Raw genomic sequence first — 25,604 nt, 5'->3', positions numbered from 1 at the left:
TGTGGATGAGGAGAGGTGTGGCTAACTCATCCCCAGGTGTCACACAAAAGGAAAGCCTGGGAGCAAGCAGGGTCAATTTGATCTCCAGCCCAGCCATCCTAATATTCAAAACCACCTGAAAAGGGCACATCATAGGTTCTGAATGATCTTTTTTCCTCATTCTTTGCTGAAGAGCCATGATGGCCAGGGAGTGAACTTGAACAGCTGTCCTCAGAAAAGGGAACATTTGGGCATACAAGCCACCATCACTTTAACCAGGACAAGAGGAACCTACAAAAATGCTACCCTGAAAGTATGGATGAAATACAAGAAAAAATGCTGGGAGCTTGCAGGATCCCAAATGGAAGGAGCAAAGAAAGGGAAGGAGTCTAAAGACAGCCATGGTGCCTGTTGCTCGGCTTTCCTCCTCCTCACCAGAGGCTGCTCTCTAGTGAGGAGCAGTGTCCAGTAAATAAAAGCCAGGGCTCAGTACACTGCAATAAGTTGCTCCTCTCTGGAGCATTCTCCTTGCAAATATTTTGTCACTTTAACAGGATCCTGTACTTTTTTAGGGGTGAACTTCCAAACCACTGTAGCAGACAATTTCAGCAAAACCTGGCCCATATTCTCCCATGTTCTGCATGTCTGTTGACACTTAGGACAGATCCCTGAATGATCTCTCTAGAAAATCTCTGTCCTGACTCTGAACATGGTGTGGAGCCCACTGAGTAGACCTAGCAGACTTAGCAATAAGAACATGCTTTCCTTAGCATCCAAAGGGAATTCAAAACTCTCAAAAGCTGTTGTGACAGGCCTGAGGGATGAAAAAGGGGTGAAAACCTGGGGAAAATAATCCTTCCCTATTCTCCCTGAATAGCAACACTGAACACTCAAGTGACCCTCATTGCCTTTGATGTTATCATGCCATAAACTGGCATCCCACAACACAGCAACAAAGCAATCCTGATTGCTCTCCCTGCTCTGAAAAAACTCCCCAGAGGAGCATCTATGGCAATATGTGCAGTTAGGCACCACACCCACATGGACAGACCAAACAACATTGTGACCAAATACAGAAAATGCTTGGATCAAGCCTGTTTCCAACCTGCTCCGGGCAGATTGTTGTTATCTCACCCTTTTGTGCCCCATATTGAGGCTGAATTAAGGCTGTCCTGGTTTAGGAATGGTATTCCCCAGTTTAGTGTTCCCACTGAAACTCCAGACCAGGCTGCAATCACTTGCTTCCTCTTCCTCTCTCCCTCTTTTCTGCATCAGGATGGAGAGAACTGGAAGCACAAAATGTTATAAGAACAATTTACTGGAAACAGCAATGAGACAAGAAAAGGAACAGTAATAGCAACCATATTAAACATCAAAAAGGATGCAGAAGAGAGAGGGATTCACATGGAAAAATGCTTACCATGGAGCACAATCCCACCCACTGCCACTCCAGCTTTGCCCTTTCTGGCTGCTGCAAAAATTCACCCTGTCCTGGTTGGAACAGGACAATACTTCAAACATATCACCACAAATTAATATTGAGCATAATAAAGAATCATAATGAACACAAAATAGCTTTTTAGCAATTTTTATTACAGTTTACATAGATTATAGCAGGTTTTTGTACCAAGAACAAGTAATTTTTGCCATCAGCTATAAAGTTCTGCAAATTCAAAAGTATCTTTACTCCTAAAATAAAAACCATCACAACACAGTAACTGAAACAGAACTGTGGCCAGTTCAGCAAGCCACCAAACAGAATCTACCTTTTGTCCCCAAGCCTTTCTGTTACTCATCTTTCTTTTACCAGCAGCTTTTCTGAGAAAAGTAGTCTTGCTTTTCATGCCTTAGCACAAAACCATCCATTTCAAGACCATCCCAAGAAAAGTGAAGGGGAAATAGATCTTCAGAGACATCAGGCACACTATGAACAATTGTCCCAAAGGTTTGGGAAGAAGCAGCAATTAATGACCTGTCTTGAGTACTGCAGCTAAAATGGCTAGTGCCATAAACTTGGTTTTTCCCATTAAATACCAAAAAACCATACAAAATTATTTCTCCTGCTGAATTTTTAGATCAATTATTCTTTTTCTTAAGAATCACATGAAATGCTCTATCCTGAACAGATATTCTAATAGATATGTAAATATTCCAAAGAATCACACATTGCCTGAAATAACTTCACAGATGGTGACCAAACAGCACTAAACAAATGGACAATCTGCTCTTGTTCCCATGCTGAAAATACAGGAAAAACACCCTATCAGCCCAATATACACAGAGAGACTGACAAGTACAACCAGACCCTGTGCAGACATTTCACATTTCACAGTTTTTCTTCAAGTACAGGCTCATGGTAATAGAAATAAGTAAGGTGTTGTGTTCTCTGACAGTGCTGCTCCATGACTTTGGTCCTACACTTTATTTTGAAAAAGTAATTCAAGAATTTAGAAGCACGTGTTTTTCCATCCAAGTTTTATATGTAGAGATTTAACAAAATGGGATTTAAGTCTTCTGTGCATACAAAAAGGGGTTCTCGTATTCACTTTTGTCAAGGTTAGGGAAGGTCAGATGAGTGGTGTCAAACTTTGACAGTACTTTTGAAAAGAGAGCTGGAGTTCCTCAGTGAAGGCTGCCATGCAGGGTTTTATTTATTTTTAGAAAGATTCAAACATAAACCAGTTTCAGGCAGGTAAAAATTTCAGTTCATTAACAAGTTGATATTTAATCTAGCCACTGAAGTACCACTGGAATGATACATTAGCTGTAGAAATTTTATTATTTTTTTCAAAGAAACATTAACAAAATACTAAAAGTCACAGCTGCACCTGAGCTCCAAGAGCCAAAAGAAGTTGCAATTCTATTCTATTTGTTAGCTGCTCACATCAGGATGTTTTGTGATAGATCAGATGAAGAAATCTGATTGCTGACTTTACCAGGAGCAGCAGACAAGCCAGGGTATGTCACTGTCAGCCACCACCTGGGCAGTTGTGTGCTACATTGGTTATTTGCTGCAAACACAAATGATCTGCAGCACAAGTCCAGCCAGGTTAAAAACAGTCTCCTTTGCTACCAGGATTAAGAAAGTTTTTTTATTAGTAGCCTAATAAAAAAAGCAGAGTCACTCCTGAAGTCATATTGCTGACTCCATCCTGGAGCAAGAGCTTCAAATTGATCATGTCAGGAACAGGTCACTTTTAAAAAGAGAAGTGTGCTAATATATATTTTTACTACATGCAAAAGTTTGCAATGCCCTAAAAACAGTATGAAAATACTTACTAACAATTATAGAGTTTCTTATCCTTTGCATATAGAAAACACCCATGCATAGAAAACTACTCTTTGGAGTTTACCTCGTTCAACAAAATCACCTTATTCAAGTTCAGTTGGCTACAATAATGCCAGAAAACAGCAGGAGTGATCTGTGATGGCCTGCAAGAAACCATTCAAAATTAGCTGCAACAAAGTAAGAGATTTTAGGAAAATAATAACCCTCAAGGTTAAATCTAAAAGAAATAATACTTGTCATGTAACATACATGTGCCTCTCACAGAGGCATCTCTTCTTTCTTTCACCAAGACACAAGGCATGCTTGAGTTTTCATTTGATATTTTGCAGAGGCCAAGGAAATCCTCTGCTCTGAGCAGAGACACAGAAAGGGCTGGTGGTCTCACACACACATGTAAACACTGCAATATTTATAAAATTAACCTTGCAGGGGTGCAACCTTAGTGAGGTCACTGTTACCTGGCACTGAACAAGGTATCACTGACAGCTTTTTATTTCTAAATTGAATACAAAGTTAAAAGCAGGGAGTTAACAAGGTATATTAAAAAATATTATTATCTAAAGCTTATCAGGCTAGAAAACTTTCAGTGACTATTTTGTATCCCTAACAGGAAATTTAAAATAACCTCAAGATAAGAAGGACTAAAGAAAACAAAAGTCAAATGTGTATAATACGTAAAAAAACCAACTGACTACATGTTATGAAATACATCTCACAAGATGTTACCACAAAACAGTCCCACATTAAACTCTTCAGCAAGCTCCAGATCACATGGAAGCAAGAGGCATCCTTTCTGCCTCCACCACTGCAATCCAGCTCCAGAAGGTCTCCTGTGAGTCAAGGGATAAAACCATCTGAAAATAAGGCAGGAAAATACCATTTCAGATCAGCTGTCTTCTCCCACTGAGAAACCTGAAAGAACTGCACACATTTTATAAGTCACAAGGAAACAACGACTTCATCATGAGATTAAGAAACCTATATAAACTATTTCAAAGACTTCTTCCATAATTCTTACCAGTATATATTGTATTGACTTTCTGAAAATTTTCATACACAAACACCACACCACACTGTTTAGTTTGACTCCAAACCATTTAACTTTGCAAACAGCAGTTAATCCTTATAAATTAAAATTGACTATGCAAACCCATCTTGTTAACATTTTTCCCAAACTTCTTAACAACAAGCACATTAGAGCACAGCTGAAGGAGAAGCCTTTCAAGTGGCTATTTGAGCATCTTACCCAAGACTTTACACGTGGTGCCCATGAACTGCACTGCTGTCAGCTTCTCCACTTTGCATCTGCATCTGCATCTGTGCCTGCATTCTTGCAATCATCTCCTGCATGCGACGGAGCTGGAAAAGCAGCACACAAGAATTCTGTAGCCTAATCTCCCCTCAGAATATAATTCTTCACTGTCACCACTCTAATACTTGTTTTTATTAAAGAGGGATCACATATCTGCGTTTTCTTTATCTGACAGGTAATGATCTCAGGTTATGGCATCTTCTTTTATTCCTCCTCATCACTGAAGAGGCTGGCATTTGCTGACTGAAATAAATAGGCTTTGTTATTGTACTGTGGAATGGGATTTTTAAGCATACCTAAATGGAATTCTCTGAGGTTAAATGTATAAAAATTATGGTTCTGAAGTACTGAATAAACATTTACATTTACTAAAGTTTATCAGAAAAAAAAAGCAGCCTGGTTATGTCCCTCCAAACTAGTCCTGTATCTGTCATCAAAAAATAAAATTGTCAGGATTATTCCCCAACTCCCTTGCTAGAGATGACTGGGTGGAAGCAAGTATGACAGGCAAACCATCCAGTGAGACACAAGTACGATTAAACTTGGTCTTAGAGTATTGCACTTAAACATATTAAACATTTGAGCAAAAGTATGTCAATCATCTACGAAGATTAATTGAACCATTTTGCACAAACATTACTTAAATCCATTTATTGCACCCAACTCTGACAGGTAGCAAGTCAACCTCACTATGGAAATAATTTTGGGTGCCTTTGTGCACTTACACTGTAAGCTCAAACTAAACTGTTAAATTTAATAATAAAGCTAAACCTGTGGAATGTTTACACTGTGCTTGTTTTTCATATTGCTTGCAACAACAACCCTTTTCATTTTCCCTTGGTTACATTTTGGGACTTGGGTCCCACTAAGATGACTAGCAGAAATCTGAGCATCTGCTTGTGCTGGGATAAACTAAGGAGTTTATCTAACTCAGCACTCTCCCAGCTCTCAGGAGGTGCAGGGAAGAGCCTCACAGCCAGGTGTCCACTCCCAGTACGTATCTACAGTGTTCAAAATCTAGAATCTGTCCCTTTGGAGCTTGCCAAACCAAACAATTCCACCTTTGCATTCAGCAAGCACATTCATGGAGAAAGCAAACTCTCCAGCTCTCCTGCTCAAAAATACCTTGCTATGTACAAATTCCATGCTAATGAATGGAATTTACAATTTACAGACTGTGTTAGAAGTATCTTTTTAAATTGAAATCAGCCATCTATTAATCCCATTAACCATGAAGTCTTGCTTGTGTAGTAGATTACCATTCATCCTGCCATCCTGATCATGTTAGCCCCCTTCCCTTCTGTCATCTACTTCTCAACAATGCTATTAATCTCATCTGCCCTATCACAGGACCTGCTTCAGGTCTCCACTTCAGCCTTTCTGCCCACACTTTGCTTTTCACTGCACTTTTTCTAGTCTTGCCTACCTATAACCTCTATAGGTCAGAGGAACAAGAAAAGCAGCATTAGAGCTACACATTGTGAATCTGTCAGTGGCAGAAGGAGAATTTCTGTTTCATTTCTTATTTCTGACCATTTCTACCATCATTCCCTCTTTTGCTGCAGAGCTGAAGTGACTTTGTCCCAGTCTGCAGCTGTTAACTGCAGAACCCTTACTCCTGAGGCTGGTTCTCCTTGCCCACACCCTGTGTGTTACATCCATTGCTGATCACTACAGGATCATGTTTCACTGGTTCCATAAAAATCCCAGTCCTGAGTCTCCTCTCACCTCTTCTGTTTTCTTAGTGAACCTTAAATAACTTTATATTGGCATATGACTGTTTTTCCTTTACGAATTACCAAGATCATATAAATATTTGCTCTGAAGTAGCAACAAAAGAACAAAAATGCTCCTGTTACAAGAATATAAAGTTCTGTCATCTTACTTCTGCTTCCTTCTCAAGCAGAATCTGGTCCTTATTTGCTTCATCATCTTCTATTTTCCTAAAATAATATAAATATTGTTAGAAACATAAAATCTTTAAGGTTGGAAAGCATTAACCCAGCAGTTTGTTCATCACTAAACCATGTCCCCCAGTGCCACATCCACAAGCAATTTGAACACTTCCAAGGACGGCAGCTCCACCACTGCCCTTGGGCAGCCTGTGCCAGGGCCCAAACATCCTTTCTGTGAAGAGATTTCTCCTAATATTCAACCTAAACCTCCCTGGTGCAACTTGAGGCCATTTCCTGCTATAGGATCACTTGGTACTTAGGAGAAATAACTGCTTCCCACCTGGTTTTACTCAAGATTTCCTACCAGTTTGCTAATAGCTTTCTCCTACTCCACGTCACAACAGGGAGCAACTCATCAAGCAAGCGACATCAAACATGCAAAGCAAACAAACTGGTATTTGTTAAAATGTTAACAGAGAAATACATTGTAAAAAAATCTGCCCTGCCCCAAAACCTCTGAGATCATTAGCGAGTAAAGTCAACAAATACCTATTGTCAAGCACTCCTGGTAACAGAAGTGCAAGTCTGAAATAAATTCACATTAAATCTACTCTCATTTATAGTAAACCTAACTACATTCTAGTACCATTTCAGAAATGTGAAAGCAAAGTTATATGGGCCACTTTAGTAAAAAAGACACAAAAACATGGCTTAGTTCCAAATACCCATCCTAACATCAACTTGAAATACTCTAAAAATTGGCTGACCTTAGTCACATTACTTCTAAGGCCTTTGTACAACAACATTTTGTTGGATAAGAGGTGCCAGAACTTGGGAAGTTTGGGGATTTTTATCCTGAATTTCAGAAAGCAGGATTTCAAGTCCGGGGAGAAGAGCATTTTATCTTGCCTGTAGGCCAATGCTACAAGCAGGAAACTGTAAAAGGAAAATTCTTTTTACTGAGAACTGACCAGACATGTGACAAAGTCTCTGTCAACAGCAGGATGGGGAAACTTTTACAAAATGCCCCAAATCCCCCAGAATGTGCAATTTGGAACCCTCTAGTGGCTACAGGAAGAGATGCAGCCGAAACACCTAAACCAGGAAACACAAAGTTTCCCACAAGAACTCACCAACTCATCTTTACAGACCCTGCTGGTGTACTTAAAAATGGGGTGTTTTGCCCAGTTCTCTTTCCAGGAAAGCTGTGCCCTACCCAACCCAGCTCAAAACAGGGCTAACAGCCACTACCCAGTGACTGCTACTATTTATGCATATCCTATTTAATAAAGCATTGCAAAAAAAAAAAGATCATTTTAAAGGCAAAATCCAAATATTCCAGTTGTTAATTCTGAAAAATATCCCAAAAATATCCCACACTCTTTTTAAGATATCATCTCTGATCTAATTTGCAGATTTTTAGAGATAACATTTATCATAGACATCTGTCCTACTTAGTACCTTCAACATTCCAATCCAATTGTGTTTAAGCCTCAGAACAAAGCACAGATGTATTCTCCCAACTCCCTAACTCCACAATACAACACAATCTGTCACTTCAGATTTACCAAATATTTTTTATAAGCTGGCTAATAGAATCTGTTGTTGACTGGAGTTACAGTCTACCAAATCCTGGCAATGCAATGGTAGGTGAGACACAGAGAGTCCAAAATACAAATTCAGAAGGTGAAGAAGCAGCATGTAACCATGAGATGACAACCTGTTGCCTCGTTTGAGCCTCTCAGAGCGGAAGTTCTCATAGTGAAGATCCTGGGTCACCTCCTGAAGGTCTTGCATATGGGTGCTGGAGGAGGAAAAGTAATTAAAGATAAAACATCCTTGTGTGACATCAGTTTGCTCAAGCAGTTCTCGCATCCAGCACTGTCTTGGATCAATGTGCTCAGCATGCACACCCACTTAAGTATGCTAATTTAAAAGCTAATTTCAGTTAAATTGGTGCGATAAAGGACACAGAGGGATCACCTCAGCCCTGAGCCTGCCCTGACAGAGCCTGGGCGAGGCCTTTGATGAATCTGAGCAGGTAAAACAGAGTAGCAACGACCAGGAGTAAAAAACAACCAGTGTGCTTTCCAAGACTGCTCCCTTGCAAGTGTATCTACTTGTAAATACATTGTAATAAGCACAACCTGTTTTATGTTTCAGGGGATCTGACTAGCAATACAACACTACATTCCACAAATCATTATTTTCACAGAATCACCAAGTAATTCATATTGGAGAGAACCTATGGGTCCTGTGTGATCCAACCCCTGAGTAGGCCTAGCTCAGCTAGGTCAAGGCAGCTCATGGCCTTCCCCACACAAATTCTGAATGTGTCCAGGGATTACTCAGCTGCTGCAAAACCCCAGTGCCATGCTTGATTATCTTGGGGATTGTTCTCTAAACCACTACTTAATTGGAATTTTCTAACTTACATTAACATGGTCCTCAGCTTCAGGAAGTCATTATGCTCTGGATTCTCCACTTCAACTACACCCCATGGGTAGAGCCGACCTCTGACTTTTTTACCTTTTGCTTCAATGAGTTGATTGGATCCCACCACACAAAATGGAATGCTGGCCTGAAAGCCAAAAGTGCAAAAGTTACTGATAATGAACCAGGACAAACAACTCTTGTTCTGCTTAGCACTGCATAGTATGGTAGTAAATTCATAATTCTTTCAAATTAAAGGTGTGAAATAAATAAAAGTAACTGCTGCCACCATCTTCCAAGCTAGGGAAGATGATGAGACACAGTGACTCACTCCAGGTTGCATTGCAGATCTTGTTGTAAAGCCATCTGAGCAGTCTGGAAAATACAATATATCATCCACTAATATAACTTATTAAACCAATCATACCTTCAGGAGTCTGGTCTGCTCTTTAAAATCTTCATCTTCATCTGATTCAGCATCAGGCAGGTGATAAATCTTGATGCCATGCTCTTCTATTTCATCCAGAATCTGAGATATGCAATAAAAGAATCAACACAATGTACATGCAGAATCAGTACTTTTAAATCTTAATATAAAATTACTTAATACACAATCTCTTAAGAAATCTGGATTTATCTTCCTGATCCAAATTGCTCAACAAGGATTTGGTTTTAAATATCGTATTTCATCATGATATTCAACAACTACTTGCCACAGGCTTTCAGACAAACAACAGTGTTTACAAAAACACTGTCCTTTGTGGAATCTGTGTTTTGTTAAACCTTTGCAATTTTTTTGGTAATAATAAAAGCATTGACTCAGAATACATACTTGCTTTCTACAGCTAAACCTCCTTGCTCTTACCTATGAATTACTGCTTGGGGTGAGAGTGTTTGAAAAACTGAGATACAGACACAACAAATATTTTTTCTTCATGACTGCCTATCTGCAGCAGGAATTCAGTTGCCATAGACCCCAAATTTTGCTCTTTAAAAAAAGAATAATCTTTATTTCTGCAGAATTCTAGCACTCTGGACATACCTACTAGAGTATACTATATATAAAGTCTCTATTTTTATTCCAGGTTGGGTAAGATAGCTATAACGATTTTCAGAATAACTGACAAAAATCATGACATTTTCAATGCAAGAGCTAAGACTGGAGTATGCCTTTGACAAGTTAATTCTAGCACTTCTTTCTAAACCTCATAGCTGTTATTAGCTCATGATGTTTTGTTGAACCCCATCTCCTCCCAGCAGATACAGCATCAAGTCTTTCATGACTGAATCTGTTAAGGGGTCTTGCCTCTGGAAGACAGGACTGGAATGCTTTCGGAGTGACATAGGGGAAGAAAAACAACCTCAAAATCAGAAACACCTCTGAAAATCCCATTTTTTAACCATCAGAATTCTGACTGGGTAAAAAAACCAAGTACAGTAATTTCACAATTATAAGCCACACCAATTATAAGCCACACTTCCAGGCGCCAGCAACTTTTCATTCTTTGTCCATACATAAGCCGCACCTGATTATAAGCCACACGTTACAATACAGAGTGTGATAAAAGGTATCTGTTCTATCACCATCTGTTGAGGGTGGGGGCAGTGATCCTTATCTCCACAGGAGATAATCTGCTAATGGGCCATCCATTGAAACCAGGCAGGGCATTGCTCTTTATCTTTTCACAAGCCATCCTTCCTCCAGCCAGTCATTTTCTGCTCATGGCCATTGAGTCCCACTGTGGGACTGATAAAATTACTGCATCCCATTGGGAGTTGCTCCAGGCAGGGGGAAGAGCCCAACATTTCTTACCAAGATAAAAACAGAGGTTTTGGGACACTAAGGGAGCCCCTTTCTCCACTGGACTCCAGAGGAAAACCGGATTTCTCCATATCACCACTGGACCTCTGGAGGGAAACTGCACCTTGTACAGGAGCACTGCTCCAACTGAATCACATCTGTCACTACAGGAGGATGCAGCCACCATGGAATGGGACTGCTGCCAACACCCTGCCTGACGGGGTGTCAGGTTGTACTCTGACTTTGTCAGGGTTTGGAGTTTGTTTCTTTGTAGTACTGTATTTCTATTTTAATTTTCCTAGTAAAGAACTGTTATTCCTAATTCCCATATCTTTGCCTGAGAGCCCCTTGATTTCAAAATTATAATAATTTGGAGGGAGGGGGTTTACATTCTCCATTTCAAAGAGAAGCTCCTGCCTTTCTCAGCAAACTAAAACAGTCCTCCAAACTAAAACAGCAACTTCTCGTTCTTTGTCCATATATAAGCCGCATCTGATTATAAGCTGCACTTTGAGTTCGGACCAAAATTTTAGTCAAAATGGTGCAGCTTATAATCATGAAATTACTGTATATATATGCACATTCTATATGCAGATACCATCTCTGCTTTGGGACTGATTAAGCAGCTAACAGAGCAATTACCATCAGTAAATGTATTTAAATATTTTTCCAAAGCTTCAAAATTCGTTCATAATCTTATTGTAAATGCAGCCAGACTGCCATTTTCTAAGGACAATTTCTCGGTTAAATACATGATAAAATAATTTACAAAATATCAAACTACATATTAAGTGATGCTTCACTATGCATGAGATTTTTTTCCCCTCAGCTAGGAAAGAGGAAGTCTAATGAGAATTCCCCTACAATTGCCCTAGAATTTGCTACAATCAAAGTACAACACATTTCTGCAAGCCAGAAAAACACTCACCCTTTTCTTTAGTCTCTCTCTCTCTTTCAGAGAAAGTGTATCAGCTTTTGCAATCACTGGTACAATATTTACTTTGTTGTGTATGGCCTTCATAAACTCAACATCCAGAGGCTTAAGGCTAAAATCAAAGTGTGGAAAAAATTTATTATTTTCACTCTAACATAAATATCTCTCTGTAAACAGAGAGAAAGAACACAGCCAAATAGTATCAGCAGTTATAGCAGTTGCTTAAGTAATGACAACCTGATTCTGAAAATTTAAATCAGTAGGCACAAATCAACTCTCTAAAATAAAATTTTAAAAAAGACAGAGAAACACCTACCCATGACCAAATGGTGAAATGAAATAGAAACAGCAATGAACTCGATTATCTATGATATGCCTTCTGTTCAATCCACTCTCATCATGCAGGTATCGCTCAAACTGCTCATCAATGTAAGAGATTATGGTCTTAAAACTGTAAAACAAACACAGATTTGAGGAATCACCAAATGCTCCACAATTTTAGGGGTCTCAAAGGCACTATTAAACCACTAAGATACCCTGTTGATGAACCAATCTTCTGATGGATGAAAATTTATTTACTGATTCTATAGAACAGAGAAAATAGAAGAGTATGTATCTTAAAATTTTAATTGAATTCTAGAATAACAAGCTACTGTGCATATTTTCTATATAGTAGTTTATATAGTTTGTTATATATAAAGATAAAATATGCATAACCCTGCCTGAGTTCTACAACAAATTACTCTTGGGTTAGTGCTTATAGCTTGATAAAAATTAACCACACATTTTCAAGACATTTTAAGGTTCTTGTCCCAAACTGATTTAAAATTTCAATTTAAAAATCACCTATTTCCAAGTTACTGTCATGGGCAGGGGCACCTTCCATTAGTGCAGGGTGCTCTAAGCCTGGCATTGAACACTTTCATGGATGGGGCAGCCACAGCATCTCTGGGGAACCTCTGCCAGGGGCCTCAACACCATCACTGCAAACAAGTCTCTTCTACATCCAACCTAAATCTACTTCCAGTTTCAAACCTTTGCCCCTTGCTCTACTACTACAGGCCCTGGTATTCAGTCTCCTTCCATGTTTCCTGTGAACCCCTTTTATATATTTCAAGGCCTCAATAAGGTCTCCCCAGAATCTTCTCGCTTTCAGATGGAATCCCAACCCTCCCAAGCCTCTCTTTACTGCTGTTCTAGCCCTTGGATCATTTTCTCTGCACTGTTCCAATATGCCCATGTCTGTCCCGTGCTAGAGCCCCAGAGCTGGATGCAGATGTCACAGGAGCACAGCAGTAGGGCAGAACTCCCTCCCTCTGGCCTAACCTGCTGGCCACACTGCTTTTGATGCAGCCCAGGATACTAACGGCTTTCAAGGACTGCCTGCTCATATCCAACTTTTTGTCCACTGGTGTCCTGGTTCTGGCCCAGATCAACAGGAGGGGGCAGCTCCAGAGAGGAGTAACTTATTGCAGTGTGCTGAGCCCGGTTTTTATTTACTGGACACTGCTCATGACTAGAGAGCACCCTCAGGCAAGGAGGAGGAAAGCAGAGCAACAAGCACTGTGGCCATTCCAACTGCAGCTGAACCACTGCCACAACCTGTGCCACAAACAGCAGCCCCTACACAGAAGAAATCCAAGATCAAATCAGTTTGCTTAATGAAGATGAAGAGGAAGCAGGGCCCTCACAGCAGGAGGAAGAGGCAGGGCCAGAGATAATCACCCAACAGCTATCTCTGGTGAGCTGCAAGATACATGAAAAGATTTCAGCTGCCTTTTGGGGGAGACCCTGGCAACCTGGCTGCTCTGATAGGATACTGTGGTCCACCATATGGAACCAGATCATAGGGAAGCCAAGCAACTGGGATCCCTGTCCTGGGATGTGGGCACTGACAAGGGGATTGGGAAGAGGACAGAAACTCAGCTCTGCTGGTGACTTCTGTCAAGCCTGAGGGAAGGATATTCTCTCAAGAATGATCCAATAGTGTCACCAGGAGGGTGGAAGGTCATGGAGGAAGGTATCCAGTACCTGAGAGAACTGTGCTGGAGGCAATCTACAGGGGTCCAAATAACCATCAGTCCCCTGTAGATCCAGATGAGGTTCACTGTACACAATGCACGTGGCAGAAGTTTGTACAGAGCACACCACTGTTGTATGCCATTGTTGTCAATGAAAGGAGAGCAGACAGTGCTTCAGGTGACCCAGCTCTGGCAACATGAGTATAATTTTTTTCCTTCCCTACCAACCTGCACCTCAGCTGTGCAAACTTGAGCAAACTAGAGAGGAAATGTTCCATACTCCACCAGTATGGGCCAGTCTCTACTACTGTGAGCAGACATCCCCATCCCCAAGAGACAGGATATACACCACGAGGCAACCTGTGGTTTTACCTGCATGACCACAGAAAAGACAAGAGGAAGTGGGATGGAAAACCCACCACTGCCTCAGCAGCATGGGTGCAGGAGTTGAGAGGAAGTAGAACCACCACAGGAAATTCTTCAAGCATAAATGCAGCTCCAGTTTCCAGTGGGCATGTGCTCAGACAGAATAGAAGGGCTGATGTTACTTCTGAAGTGTAAGTCTTCAGCACACTTGCAGTACATTGATGATATCAATGTGTGGGGATACACAGCAGAGGAAGTTTTTGAGCAAGGGGAGAAGGTAATCGAGATCTTCCTGAAGGCTGGATTTGCCATAAAACAAAGGTCAAGGGATCTGCCCAAGAAATCCAGTTTTTAGGAGTAAAAAGGCAAAATAGGAAACATCAGACTCCAATGGATGTGGTCAACAAAACTTCAGCTCTGTCCCCAGTGATCAGTAGGAAGGAAGTTCAGGCTTTCCCAGGTGCTGGGGGTTTTTGTAAGGTGAATATTCCAGAGTACAATCGACTGTAAGGTCTCTCTATCAGATGATGCAGAAGAAGAATGATTTCAAGTGGAGTCCTGAACAACAACAAGCTTTTGAACAAATGAAACAAGAGATTGTTCATGCAGTAGCCCTTGGGCTTACCAGGACAGGACATGTGGTCTTGAACCTGAATTTCACTTTATTGGGAAATTTAATTTCCAGAATTACAAAGAAAGGCAGAGGTTACCTTGAGGTTCAGGGGTTTGAGAGATGTGGAAAAAGGGATTACCACTGAAAACTAATTGCTATTGATCTCAAGATTACTTCTCAGTACTTACTATAATGTAAATTTGTAAAAAAAAAAAAAAACAAAAAAAACCAAAACAACCAACCAACCAAAATCTAAGAAGATAAGAAGCACTTAAAAATTAGCCACAGAATCTGAGAATGCTCAAGTGAATGTGGACAAGATCTAGGGATGGATTTTTGCTTGGACTTAAGAGTAGATTATTTACTTTCTTAGAGTATTATTGAGAGTCAAGGTCACTGTTCACTTAAAGCTCTTTCAAACAAAATGGAAGTTAACAAAGAAAAATAAAAGTGTCACAAAATTTATTTCAAGTTGTGTCAAAGCTACGGACACCTCTATTCACATATCAGAATTAATTCATACCACTGAAATTAAGCTTCCTCAAAATCAGAAAACAAAAAATTCTACTTCAAACTCAGCATTTCACACACACACACCACACTTCCACCCCCCAGGACAGGTAAGAAATTGTCTTAGGTTGCAATATGGGATGTGACCTAAAGTGTGTATTCTGTCACCATCGTTAAAACCAGGTGGGGCAGTAATTTTAAATCTTTTCCACAACCCATCCTTCCTCCAGGAGATACCTCCTGTTAATGGGCTTTGAGTGCCAGTGCATGACTGATAAAATTCCATCATCCCATTGGGAGATGCTCCAGCCAGGGGGAGGAGCCAAGCATTTCCTACTCAGATAAAATCTGAGATTTGGAACATCAGAGCAGCCTTTTCCACTGGATTCCAGAGGAAAACCAGACCTTTCCACATCATCACTGGACCTTCAAAAGAAAACTGCACCTTGTACAGGAGCACTGCTTCAACAGAACCACATCTGTCACTGCAGGAGGATGCAGCCACCATTTAATGGGACGGGGTGTCAGTTGTGTTCTGACTCTGTCAGTGTTTGGGTTTGTTCTTTGTAATACTGTATTTCTATTTTAATTTTCCTGTTATTCCTAATTTCCATACTGTTCTTAATTATATAACTATATAATTATATAATTATATCCCTAATTCCTAACTGTTATTCCTATTCCCATATCTTTGCCTGAGAGCCCCTTAATTTCAAAATTATAATAATTTGGAGGGAGGAGGTTTACATTTTTCATTTCACAGAGAGGCTCCTGCCTTTCTCAGCAGACACCTGTCTTTCAAACCAGGACAGAAATCTGTTCAGTCTCCACAGACAGCTGAAGAGAGATTCTCTGTGCACGTACCAGTCTCGACAGTTGATGGCATCCCCGTACCCCGGTGTGTCCACCACCGTCAGCCGCAGCTTCACGCCCCTCTCTTCAATTTCAACTGTAGAGGCTTCAATCTGCACGGTGCGTTCAATCTTATCTGCAAGACAACAAACTCCATCTTTCAGAATCCAATCCGGCAGGCCATGTCATTCTGAGATAAGCTCCAAAGATTAATTGACAGCATAAATATTATTCTATCGATTGCATTCTGAGGTCTGATAACAAAAAGACTCAGTACACAAATTCTTCAGATGTTATTAGAGGACTGGATGAGATTTCATACTTTTCTTAAAAATAATACAGAAATAAAGGCAAAAGGGATTGAGACAAAAGTAAGTAATTGGAGAACAATACAAAATTATATGCAATGGATTTTTTTCCTAAGGCTGGAAGTTACAAGTAATCATAAAACCATTGAAGCAAGTCATTCAACAGGTAGCAAAAAGAGAAAAAAATGCATCTTTTATTTTATTACAATATTCTCTTTTGTTGCATTATTGAATACCTTGATTAACAGAATAAAATAGGACAAGGAAATAAAGAAGAACAGGGAGTGAAGTTCTCATTCACTAAATATCAATCCAAAGCAAATGAATTAAGGCGCAAGCAGGTATAAATAATTTACATGTTTACAATTGCAACAGATTAAAAACTAAATAAATTCTCAGATTGTTTTAGTTGATTATTTATCTTACTGCGACACAATAAATGCTCTTAAGCAAAAGAAGGGATCAAATTTCTGGGTGTTAATACAAATATACCCAAGGACTAAGTAACAAAGACAATAAATGTCTTGGGTGCAGAGGAAAATGGTTTTATCAAACAGCTCTAGTGTCAGGAAATACATCAGAAACTATTACAGCTATAAATCACTGCTGGCTGTTACCAAAATTCAAAGATAAAAGCGTTCAACTCCAAAAACCATTAAGCAAAGATGTATTTACCAGCAGCTCCTGGGATTATCCTTTCTGGGTAGAGATCTGTCAGGAAGAGGCTGTTTATTAATGTAGATTTTCCTAATCCAGATTCACCTGTGATTCAATATAAAGACAAATATAACATATTTACATAAATAATTTCAAGAGTATCTGACAGTATTATCTGACTACAGATTTTTTCATACTTCTTTCAAATTAAAAATTTACAACTTCTAATATTGGATTAGCCAAGTTTGCACAAAAAGGTAGAAAAATAATTTTTACATCTTGGCTTTGTAATGCACTTTCCCAGAATTTTCACTGATGATTTGTAATTAATGCTGTAAGTCAAGTGAAGTTGTGACCCATTTAGACTTAACATTTCCCATTTCATGTCTCCTGAATTTTTAAGACAAGCTTCTCTGTTATCACTCCAGAATGTGAAATATCACACCCAGTGAGAGGCTATATCCTGTCAAGGATTTATCATCAATTTAAACATTGAAAAATGCACTGTTGGACTTCAGTACAGCCAGGCATCATAAAGTGGGATTTATTTCTGGGTTTTATGCCAATATAGCAAACAAGAACTCAAAGCAAGAGGAATATGGCCACTGAGCATTTCCTTTGTACTGATGAACTTGGGGATTACCAAATTGTATCATAAATATATTTCTGTTCTAGAGATACTGATTGCCATGAGGAAACTTCTGAGGGCAACTAATTAGTTAAAGATCAAGATTTTAATCAGAACAAATATTCATAGCATAAAAAAGAGCTGCAACTTGAAATGCTCAGTATTTGAGTTCACTGAAGAGATCTTTTTCTAGAATTTTAGTTTTATTTCAGGTGTTGATAGGATTAAATTTTAAAAATAGATGTTAAAAAATGATGGGCCACAGAATCTCTGAGTAACAGACTATTCTGCAATATGAATCTGACAAAAACAAAAAAAGGATAGAAATTGCTTTAAAATGAAGATTTGAGTAGGAGCTGCCAGTTTTAAATAGAATATATTTTTTATATTCTTATAGAATGCAGCTTTCAGGATCACATTGTGCCAGTGCAGCCCTCACAAGTGAAGGTGACACACACTCAGAGTAACTCAAGTCACAGGGAAACATTTCAGCAAAACCAAAAAAGTATGATTTCATCCAATGTCACATTCCAGTGTCAGTATGGGTAAATATTATACATAAACCAAATCAGTTTTCATAGTTACTGTCAATGATTATATTGGCTACAGCAGTGTAGTGACTCTTAAGTGAAATAATTATTTAGATGAAGTCATAGCTTAATAATGAGAATGAACATAAAAATAAATACAAGTGTCTGGGATTTCTTTGGGAGCAACACAGCCAAGCAGTCAAATTGTTATAAACTCCAGCTCATATTTTCAGATAACTCAGTAAACAACAGCAGGAAAAGAAAACAACCAAAAGCTGTGTGTAAAAGCAAAGTCATTGATTAGGATTCTGTCAGCACAGGCAGCTTTAAAGCATTATCCTGCTCAGAAATGAAGAAGGATGGCAACTTAATGAAGAATGATAGTTCAAAAGAGGCACTGTGACACAGCTCACAAGAGAACATACTTAAACTCCGTGCATATTTGAAGAGAAAGAATTCACATTCCAAACTGTTGAAATAAGCAACAATTTAAAGCACAGTTTATTTTATCTAACATCAGCTGCCTCCCTCTGTGAGTGTAATTTAAAATACCATTCCAAATTTTCAATGAAACCATTTTTTTCCAAGTCCTCTTCCTGCAGTTTTCTTTTATCCCTTAAAATACTGGAAGGCAACAATTGTAAAGTTTTACTCCAACAAGGAGTAAATTAATTGCATTTCTGCTACTTTCACACCGTGTCATGTCCCCTCTACTTCTATTTTACAAGAGGCTAGAAACAATTGTTGGTCTAAATAACTTTACATTGCTTTCTTCCAGAACTGTTTTCATGGCACTATTTGCAGTTAGAATTCAAGGAGATCTGGAAGTTAAGTTCAGCTACAGCAGAGAAAGCACATCTTTCTCAAAACTGTTCACACTCTTAGGATCACTGAACAGTAAATTCTGAAGAGTTGCAGCAGACAGCATGATTTGAAGCAGCTACTTATGGTTTGGTTTTACTCTTAGATTTTATGAGATATCCTTTATGGTATCATCAAAATCAAATCCAATGAAATGTACAGTAAAAACCTATGATAAAATTCCAGGAAGACAAAGATAAGAGCAAACTGTACAACACTGAAAATAAAATACAGAAGTAGGACAAGAGCAGTGCTAGGGCTGTCATTTGGCAAAACTAATGAAAGGTTTGAGGATAGACTCTCCCTGTAACTACCAAAATCAAAACAATTAGGAAGTTAAACATCTCCTATCATGCACTATCTCACCTCTCCTGCTCATTCCCACTGTGATCTCTTAGGCAAATCTAGCACACAAATGGGATTTATGTCTTGTGGTGCCAGGTAATGAAAAGCCTAATTCTATTAGGGTACTTTTGTGAAAGCCTATTTAAAAGCAAGAATTACAGTGTTCAAACACCAAAACTCACAAGTTATGGCTCACAAACAGAGAGACAGAGAAGACACCCAAGCCTGATTTGGGAGTCTATTTAATTTTCAAGATTAGCAACTGATTTCTCAAAGGATCAAGGTATTTCTGCAGACACCAGATTTTTCTTTCTGTTTCAGATACCAACACAGACTTCCAATGAATTATCCAATAGAATAACACTTTAGATTACAACTGCTAACATAAAATCATGATCAAAGTAAAAAGCAACAGCCCACATCAAAACCAACTGGTCCAATTCTCACTCTTTTACAAGAGTATTTGGAAGGGTTGAAAAGACTAGAGTTCAGATTCTGTTGAACTAAAGAAGCATAAACAACATTTTAAATAGAATGGTCTCCTTAATACCAGTCTCTTAATCAAAACACACTAGTGAACTAATACTGTATTCAAATGCAAAACCAGTTTTAAATTACATTTTAAATGCAGTGCTGGAATCCTGTGAGACAGGGGAGAAGGAAGGAAGGAATGATTGCTGGAGTGCACAGTAAAATTTTTTCACCCACAAACTTATTAATGTATTCAAGCATGGTTTGTAATGTGGTAAACAACTGCTGCAAAAATCAATAAAATATTAAAAAAAAGCTAAATGCAACAGTACAGGAAATTCACTGAAGCAAGCTGAAGCCTTAGAATAGTGCAAGTAACATCAGTTTTCACTTCAAATTCCCTGTGAGCAAGTACTAATTGTGAGAAAAACTATAAAATGCTTCCTTACCAACCACCATAAGGGTAAATTCAAACCCCTTTTTCACAGACTTTCGGTGAACCTGATTGGGCAGGTTTGCAAATCCAACATAGCCTGGAGTTTCTGGGTTGGTAAATTGAGCAGGCTGTTGCTAAAAACGAAATTTAAAAAAAAAGACAATAATAAGTAACCACTCAGGACTTATCTCAAAAGGTGACAGAGAGGGAACTACTCAGAAGTTCCTACTACTCAACAGTTTCACAAAGAAGTGCAGAACAACTACATTGACCTAGAGCTTAAAAAACAAAGCTTCACTTGTTCAGCTATCCAGCCAAGATCATCTTAAGTAAAACAGAAACAAAATCCCAAATAAGTATTTCTCAAAGTATCACAAAGTCTGAATTGTGGGCAGTAATCATTAAAATAAAATAGTTCTCTATGGACTTGAACAAAAACATGACTTTTTGATCTATTTTTAGCACATCCAAAGGATGCAGCAGAGAAATCTTTACATCTTTAGTTCCCTCTTCAAACACATTACTCAAGCATCCTTTATCATTCATTTCACTCCAAAAAGCCAACATGGAAGTTTTACTCATCATATCAAAAGCTGGGGTTCAAGAATTAGATGAATCCCAGTATGACAATAATATTTTAGTTAAAATATCTTAAATGAGGGATTTTATTGGAAAAACAGTTGATTATATTAGTAAAGAAAAAATTAAATCTAAACCACCATTTTCTGAAATGATGCCTGCTCAAAACAAAACTGCAGGAAGGAAGTTTCAATGAAGATGCACCAGGGAGCTTTTATACAACTCTGACCAAAATTAAATCCTTCCAAGAGTATTAGTTAACTGCAGAGATTTATGCTTGCATAAAACTACTTCAATCTATGTTTTATATCATCTTTCAATATTATGCCTCCTATAGACAGTAAATTTAGGACACCCTTCACCATCAAACAGATGCAAGTTGCACAATTTGTCATTGAAGATTACTATTTAAAAACAAAAAATATGATTGACATTGTTACATTGCAAGACAGAAATGTTATTCTTACCTTGGACATTTTTAGGGAAGGACAGGAAAAAACCTGAAAAAATACAAATTTTTCTCAGCTTATTAAAAATTGTATGAGGAGAAAACTCACCCACAAACCAGTGTAATATCTGCTGTTGCACACTAAATTAAAAAAGGAGCATCCCTGATTGGATGCCAGATTCTGAAACAGTGTCAACATCTTCACAGAACCAAGTATTTGACTCTTCTGTACTAACAACAGGCAGAATTTTCAGCTGCTGTTGCTCCTATAAGCAGTCAGACAATAAACTCAAGCAACATGAATGTGAGGTGCTGAAGGCACCAGATGTGTGACAAACAATTCTGAAGCCTTGAAAGCCCACATCCTTTCCAGAAACTAACCAAACACCTTGCTAAAAGACACCTTGCTCTTTAGAGGAAAGTTTCTACAAAGACAAAAAAAAACCCTAACTCATGTGTTATTTTTCTTTTCAAGCCTCTTTCTCCTCAACATTTCCATCTATGTTCAAGTGTTTTGTAAAGAACTAACAGCTTCAAAATGAAACTTTTTCTCTTCCTCTTTTATCTAAATGCTTGCAAACTCAGTCATTCTACCTTTTGTTTACCAACATAAAATTCATATGTGAAATATGAAACAGACAGGCACAAAAATTTTTTTCAAGATTTATCTAAAACTTCTATGCAAAAAAGCCTCTTAACAATGACTCACCAACCACTAACTTGCATGATTTCAAGAGATAGTGTGATTTACTGTGGCAACATGAATGTCAGCATATGCTGTATCTGCAATTCCCCTTTCTAGTCCCTCCCCTGGCTCACCCTCTTACCACAAGGTATCTGTTCCCACTCCCAAAGCCCACAGCCACCTCTCACCCAGCTCACTCACACTTTAATTCTATGGATTTGAAATTATCCCTACCTGATTCCTTCCATCTCCCAAGCAGATTTTATCAGCAAGTTCAGAAATTACACCAAACTGCTTGAGTTTGCAGCACCCTTCGGTCTGTTCCTCCCAGCAAAGAGACATTTTGGAACCAAAACAGACTCCCCAACTTTTTGTGTCAGGCACAAGGTAAAGTTGTTTCAATCTGGGGATGACTTTCTTCTCAAAGCTACTATACGGTGTATGTTTACACAATTTTAACTTCATTTGGGTTTGATGGGAGTTACAAACTGAAGATGTCAACTACTGAAGCAATTTGGTGTCTTTTCTCATGAAGACAAATTTGCTGAGAAAAATCTGGCACCCTGGTTACTGACAAGAAATAAAAACTGGAAAACACAGTTCTCAAGCGAAATTGCAAGATAAAAATAAAATCTAGTATCTGCAACATCTGTATGCCAGTCCACGAAACAGTCTATGACCTATGATGTATTCAGCTAGTGAAGAACTTATCCGTGAGTCTTTTATGTAAGATTGCTCTGATAGCAACTCTTCCATCCAAGTGTTCCCTCCACAGTGATGTAATTGAATCCTGCTCAAGCATTCTCCATGAGAGGTTTTCAATGCCAAACAAAACTAGATCCTGCTGGAACACAGAGGAACATTCTTTTAATTTGTGAGACTTGTCTGTCACCCAACTATTTCTCAGAGGCGGGCTAAGAGCAGGGGAAAGTTTCTCACAGCTACCGAGAAACGAAGCAGCGAGCAGAGTAATGCAGACGGCTATCGCTACTTTATATTATAACACACGGACCAGGTATAGAAATCTTTCAGGAATGATCTTTCCTATAAGGTCTGAGCGCTCCCCCAGGGGCAGGAGGCCCCGTCCGACCGCAACCCGAGCCCAGGGCATCGCATGGGGGGCTTGGGGTTCGGGTATCTCCAGGCATCCCAGATTTTCCTCGGGAGCTGTCGGTCATGTTCCTCACCCTGCGGTTGCAAGAGCGCGGCTGGAGCTTTCTACGAGAGCGCGTTCAGAAGTGTCTGCCTCACACTGTGGGAGGGACCCGCCCGGGGGTCCCATGGCGGCCCACAGAGCATCCGGTCCGCGCTGGGCGGGGGCCAGGGCGCCTCACAGCCCGGCACAGCCCGGCACAGCCCGGCACAGCTGTGCTCCCTCCGCACCAGCATCACCCACACCTCCGCCAAACCCCTCAGCTTCGGGGGTCCGTCTGCGCGGCTGGAGAGGACAGACCCTTTCCCAGCGCTCCTGCCCGCCGCCTCTCCTTATCCGCGGTGCCTTTACCGGCGGGCACAGGGAGCCGCGGTCCCCCAGGGCTGGGCAGGGCCGGACAGGGCAGGGCCCCTCACTCACCTCAGCGCCGCTCGGTTCGCGCCTCCCTCAGCCGCCAGCCCCGGGCTCCGCTCCCGCGCGCGCACGGCCGGAGGAGGGGGCGGTGCCGCCCCGCCCCAGGCCCCGCCCCCGGGCGGTGCGAGGCCCCCCGCGCACGCGCGCGCCCCATCCCCATAGCAACCCGCTGGGACGGGGCGGGGCCGCCCGCATGTTGTAGGTCACGCACATCCCCTGTGCTGCACCAAGATGGCGGCCGGGCCGTCGGCCTCGTACCCAGCATAGGCTTCGCTGCGGGCCGACTAGAGGTAATGCCGGGCCCGGCGCGGGAGGGCGGGGGCGGGAGCGCCTCCGGTGAGCGGGGGGAAGGCGTGGGCCCGGCGCGGGGGCCGGGCGCGTTCCGTCGCCCGCAGCAAGATGGCGGCAGCGGCGAGAGGGGCAGCGGGCGGGATGTGCGGCAGTGCCCGGCCCCGCTCTGTGGTCGCGGCCGCTGCCATTGGCGCAGCGCGGCCCACGTGCCGCCGGCACACCTCGCACCGAGCCGGGGCCGCCCCAGGGCCCCGCTCCGCCGCCCCGGGGAGCGCTCCGGGCCCAGCCGGGAGCGGACAAAAGCCATGAGTCATGTCCCGCTTCATTCCCCTGGGGCGGATCGGCCGGGGCTGGCCCGCACCGCGGTTGAGGGGATGGGGCTGAGGAAGAGGTCGCCTTCCCTCCTCCTTTGGGTGGTGGTGGTGGCTGCCCTGTACCCCCGGGCCCAGACTGCTGCGGGTTCTCGATGTGCACTGGTCTCTATTCGTGCTGCTCCCCAAAGCTGAGGCTGCGCCATGGGCCGCGGTGGGGGGGTTTGGCCTCACCTGTGACACTGCAGGTAGCGTCAGCCGCCTCTGTGCATGGTACCAGGGGAAATTCAGCCTCTCTGTGCCTGCAGTGTGGCTTTCTTTTCGGGTTATTTATAGACCAGGATGATCCAGCAATCCAGCAGCCCTGAAGAGGGTTAAGCACTGGGTGCTGATGATTGTTGAGCTGTGGCTGAAATGGCACATGATGAATAGCACTTCGCATGATGGCTTTCCCCAAACATTAGGGGAGGTTTTGTGACTGACAGGAGTAATTTCTTCCACTGAAGGACAAGAAGCAAGAGAGAAGATTGTGTTGAGAATATTGTTAGTATAGAGATCAGTTAACTTGTAAGATGAGGCTAGGGCCTTGAATTCATTATGTTCAGAATTTGAAACAATCTCAGTTCTGTGCCTGTGAAATTAAAATTAGTGACATTCAGTCCCAAGGTGTTTGAAAGAGTAATTTTTTGTCTTATCCTGTTGTGTAATGACAGAGAAAAAATCTGCACACTCATATATGCTGCATTGCTTTATCACGTTTTCTGTTTAGTGAGGTGAGTGAAGAATCTGCTTGGTGATTTAGTCACTATTTTTCCTACTGATCCTATTCCAACAACTGTCTTTATTTACAAGACAACAGATAGTAGTGTGCTTTGTAGGTTTGGTTTTTTCTTCCCCCAAACCTGACTTGGAAGTGGTGTTTCATGTATTGTTTCATATGTGGGTTGGGTATTCCTCTCTGTGGTAAAGGAACATATATCAGAGATGAAGCTGGAAAAGAAGCATTGACCCAATATGTAGCTGTGTGTCTGCTAAAGCTCTGTCTCTAACCCTTTGCTTGTTTAGATTCAAACTGTTGAAAAGAACAATCTTCCTGTTTGTACATGGATTTTCATAAAGCATGGCCCAATTCATAAGCAGAGCCATCCGCAACAAAAACACACAACCTTTTTCATAAAGGTCCACGGTGTAGTTTTACAGGGATCACAGTGACAGGCACAGGAAGGGCTCTCACTGGAGATGAAGGTAACAGGAACTGGTGGTATGTGACTGCAGGGTGGCAGAGCCAGTGTAACCAGCCAGCCTGAGCTTTGCCACTGCTGCAAATAAGTCCAGATCATTCCAAAGGACAGTTTTCCAAGCAGCTTCTGTAAGAAGCAGTTAAAGATTGCTCCATGTTTGTTCTATGTGGATCATTCTGGTGTATCCACAGCTGGTAGTGTGATATACACTGATGTCTTCTCCTTTGTTGCAAGTTAAGCT

The 25,604-nt window shown here is 40.8% G+C and overlaps 2 protein-coding genes across 5 annotated transcripts in view; one reads left to right on the top strand and one right to left on the bottom strand.

The window, feature by feature from the left end:
* Nucleotides 1–1,551: 1,551 nt before the first annotated feature.
* Nucleotides 1,552–24,377, bottom strand: SEPTIN2 (septin 2). Of its 4 annotated transcripts, none has more exons than XM_033069102.1 (13): nt 24,357–24,377; nt 21,288–21,320; nt 20,255–20,375; nt 16,989–17,075; nt 16,018–16,141; nt 11,960–12,094; nt 11,638–11,755; nt 9,336–9,437; nt 8,911–9,056; nt 8,196–8,279; nt 6,466–6,523; nt 4,515–4,627; nt 1,552–4,122 (listed from the first exon to the last, which is right to left on the bottom strand). In XM_033069102.1, the coding sequence occupies exons 2-12, from the start codon at nt 21,294–21,296 to the stop codon at nt 4,523–4,525; spliced, it is 1,089 nt and encodes a 362-aa protein (XP_032924993.1). In that variant the 5' UTR covers nt 21,297–21,320; nt 24,357–24,377; the 3' UTR covers nt 1,552–4,122; nt 4,515–4,522. The 4 variants fall into 4 exon arrangements, with proteins under 4 accessions (XP_032924993.1, XP_032924992.1, XP_032924991.1 ...); XM_033069101.1 differs by lacking the exon at nt 24,357–24,377 and adding an exon at nt 23,527–23,615 and having other exon boundaries at nt 1,552–4,189; XM_033069100.1 differs by lacking the exon at nt 24,357–24,377 and adding an exon at nt 23,527–23,615.
* LOC117000967 (high density lipoprotein binding protein) overlaps nt 23,688–25,604 on the top strand; it is a 38,474-nt gene continuing 36,557 nt past the window's right edge. The window contains exon 1 of the mRNA XM_033069095.2: nt 23,688–23,810. The gene's annotated coding sequence lies outside the window, so the exon portion shown is untranslated. The remainder of the gene's footprint in view (nt 23,811–25,604) is intronic.

The sequence above is a fragment of the Catharus ustulatus genome, chromosome 10, assembly GCF_009819885.2.
Source record: "Catharus ustulatus isolate bCatUst1 chromosome 10, bCatUst1.pri.v2, whole genome shotgun sequence".
In the NCBI taxonomy this organism is placed as follows: Eukaryota; Metazoa; Chordata; class Aves; order Passeriformes; family Turdidae; genus Catharus; species Catharus ustulatus.
Note: the sequence above shows the minus strand (reverse complement) of the source record. Positions and strands in the feature narration are given on the sequence as shown.